Source organism: Diaphorina citri, unplaced genomic scaffold, assembly GCF_000475195.1.
Source record: "Diaphorina citri unplaced genomic scaffold, Diaci psyllid genome assembly version 1.1 scaffold172, whole genome shotgun sequence".
Taxonomy (NCBI): domain Eukaryota; kingdom Metazoa; phylum Arthropoda; class Insecta; order Hemiptera; family Psyllidae; genus Diaphorina; species Diaphorina citri.
Window position 1 is genome coordinate 45452 of NW_007377609.1, and position 3538 is coordinate 48989.

The 3538-nt window shown below is 42.4% G+C and overlaps 1 protein-coding gene across 1 annotated transcript in view; it reads left to right on the forward strand.

Annotated features, from left to right (window-relative positions):
* The window catches only part of LOC103505410, an 11684-nt gene extending 9418 nt beyond the window's left edge, over window positions 1-2266 (forward strand). Inside the window, exons 5-6 of the mRNA XM_026820743.1 lie at window positions 1670-1749; window positions 1906-2266. Coding sequence (XP_026676544.1) covers window positions 1670-1749; window positions 1906-2260 — 435 coding nt within the window. The 3' untranslated portion in view covers window positions 2261-2266. The remainder of the gene's footprint in view (window positions 1-1669; window positions 1750-1905) is intronic.
* Window positions 2267-3538: the final 1272 nt, after the last annotated feature.

Here is a 3538-nt window from a genome sequence, read left to right on the forward strand (position 1 = left end):
GGCGCTTTTATTATATTCCTATGTATGATATATATAATCCTTGCAAAAAAAAAATGCCAGTTCACTTATAGTAAATACCTATTAGGGGCCCAAAGCCAGATCAAAGAGAAATGGCTGTAGTAGTCTTGAGGTCATTATCTTGGTCAAAGGTCATTTATCTTGAAAAAATTTGGCCTGCGGCGCAGTTATTTCATGGTGCAAATGGAGGACTCAAGGCCTTACCCTAGTCGGATGAAAAAAGATTGAAAAATTTTAACAGGCTTGAGAACATTGCTTGGAAAAAAAGAAAAAACGGCTGCGGCGCAGTGGGAATAGGGTGGAAAATCTTGGAAAAGTAGACTGGAAATTTTGAAAAATTGGACTGGAAAACCGGGAAAAGTCAGGGAATTTTATTTTTCCATTTTGGTAGACACCCTGTACTTATAGAAAGTCTATATAATATAAAAAAAAAATAGGATTGAAACACATGATGATGATGGAAAGTCTTTATTGAAGCTGGATTTACAGATAAAGGCAAGTAGGTACCTACGTCTTTAGTATGTCGATCGATGTTGACAAAAAGCCATAATCCAAAGTAAGGAAAATTGGTGAAAGGGAAGGGGGTAAATAAAAACAAACAAATACCAATTACGTGCGAACATATACTTATAGGTATTTCAGGTAGGGTGTGTCGCAACACACTACTTTAGTGTGATGCTTAAAACTAAGCAATTCGTATGAACGCCTAACGAAATTTCCTTTTTTCAAGTGAATCAATAGCTACTTATCCTTTTAGCTAAATCCCCATACACAAGACTTAGGTGTAAGGCATCAAACAGCCTTTAAAGGATGGGTTGAGCTTTTACAAATCTCTAATTAAATCTCCCTTTCTATCAAGAGGTTTGACAGAGGGAACTGTAACTGCTGAGGTCTTGTTGTATCGAAATCGTAGAGAGAAGGAAGACAGGATAGGAGAAAGCCAGCCGTTCCGAGAACGAATCTTATCTGTTTAGGACAAAGTTCGCCCCGGACGAGAATGGAACCCCCGACCTAACGCTTTCAAGGCAGACACTCTGCACTGGAAGCCAACTAGGCTGGCAAAGTTGAAACGAAGAATAATGCAAATAGAGAAGAGCTCGAGATACATGACGCATAATGAAAGAGGGTGCCCTTCAGGCCGGCCATTCACTATCAGGTAGACCTGACAGGTCGCCTGAAAGACCTTTTATTGCTGTCACACACTATCAGGCAGACCTGACAGGTCGCCTGAGATACTTATTATTGCTGTCATACACTCTCAGGTAAACCTGACAGGCGCAGATGTTCAGGCGTACCTGTCAGGTCTAGGTACCTGATAGTAAATGGCCGGCCTAGCTCTAGAAACTTACAAAGGTCCGAGTTTCGAAGATCTCTCATCACTGTATTGTGAAATACCTTCATATTGTGAAATACGTATTAAAATCAAATAAACACGTCCGCTTTTTAACCTCCATTTCAGGTGCACACCCCCGCGCACCTAGCGCCCCCCGTGTCCGAATCCAAACTTCCCGACCTTCACTCCTGCGCCATCACTGTATTGTGAAATACCTCCATATTGTGAATCTCATCACTGTATTGTGAAATACCTCCATATTGTGAAATAAGTATTAAAAATCAAATAAACACCTCCGTTTTTTAAACTCCATTTCAGGTGCACACCCCCGCGCACCTAGCGCCCCCCGTGTCCGAATCCAAACTTCCCGACCTTCACTCCTGCGCCGAATGCAAACACTAGATAATCTTAGACAAGTACCTACCTAAAAGTATAGTATTAGGTAATACCATCTTACTATGTAAAAGATTTAAATATTTTTAATAAAATTTCCAAGTTAGATTGAATGTGAGTATGTTTAACACATTTGAGAAAGTTTTTACCGAATGCAAACAATACTTCAAATCCAAGAAAGGCTACCTCGGCCATCTGCAAGCCAAACATAACATCGACTGCGACGAAACCACGCATGCGCAAACCGACACGCCCTCTAGTGAGTCCTCCACGCAGGCGCAGAACACGATCTCCGTCGGGGACACTCGGGAAACGCGAATCGGGGAGTCTCGGTCTTCGGGAATTGTCGGCCAGACTCGGATGAGTTCTATTCTAGTGGAGAAGGATTACGCGAAGCAGAGAGAGTTAGAAGAGAAGTTAGTCAAGGATATAATTGATAAGGTGAAGCGTGAATGTGAGGCCCAGGGGGACAATGCTATGTCGCGGAAAGGGTATACGAAAAAGATGCGGAAGTGAGGGTGAGGGTTCGATTCCCGCCCGGTGAACACGATCTCCGTCGGGGACACTCGGGAAACGCGAATCGGGGAGTCTCGGCCTTCGGGCATTGTCGGGCAGACTCGGATGAGTTCGATTCTAGTGGAGAAGGATTACGCGAAGCAGAGAGAGTTAGAGGAGAAGTTAGTCAAGGATATAATTGATAAGGTGAAGCGTGAGTGTGAGGCCCAGGGGGACAATGCTATGTCGCGGAAAGGGTATACGAAAAAGATGCGGAAGTGAGGGTGAGGGTTCGATTCCCGCCCGGGGAGAAGTTTGGCTCAAACGGTTAAGGTTTGGTCTCGGAACGGCTGAGTAGATACTACTCGATAAGGGCTGAACCATTTCCAAAAAAAGAGCTAAAAGATTCCAAAAAGTCCTGTATCATTTTAAAAAGGGCTGAATCATATCTTCTTTTTCTGTTCTTTTTTTTTGTGACAAAATTTTCGACGTTATTTCTTTTATTCTTTCTTTGAGTGCAATAAGTATACCTACATAATGTAATTGTAAATACTCCTGTGAATAAAATGTATCTATCTAGTTATTATTAAAAAATTCAAATTCATCTAAGCTCTTCTTCTTTTCCATTTTATTTGGATGGGACCAAAAGATCTCGCTACGTATGTTAGCTGGAGAGGTCTTGCTCTGAACTATTTCTATCAGGGTGTGTTTATGTACTGGGCTGAGCTAGGCCATCGTCGGCCTTTAAGCGTGTAAAGTTGGCGGGAAATTCGAAATTTTGATTTTTTTTCCGCAACTTGTACAATCTGAATTCATTTTTTACTTTTTATCTTTAGTTTGCACGTTTATATAATACTTTTCATTTATATTAGCTATTAAAAACAAGCGAATTACAAAGCAAACAAAAATAAATATAAAATAAATTTTAAAAATTGCCGCCGGGACAGCTATCTCACGTCGTCCGAGCTCATCCTAGCCCGGTACATAAACATACCGTAAATTTTGGAAACATGCTGTTGATCCAAGCAAGTGTGGGATGCGCGTTTTGTCAAACCCTGAATACCACAGATATCGTAGGTCAGGGCTGTATTCAGGAGGGGTGAGGCCCTCCTCCCGTACATCATTCTTTGGACTCTTGCTCTCCCCGGGGAAATTCTGAATACGGCCCGGAACCAGGTGTGTGGGAACGAACTGGCGCAAAAAAAGGTCAGCGGGAACGAACTGGCGACCTCCCGGTGTGTGGTGGTCAGCGGACGGATCTAGGATGTGAAGTTAAGGCCTAGAATATACATTGAGCAT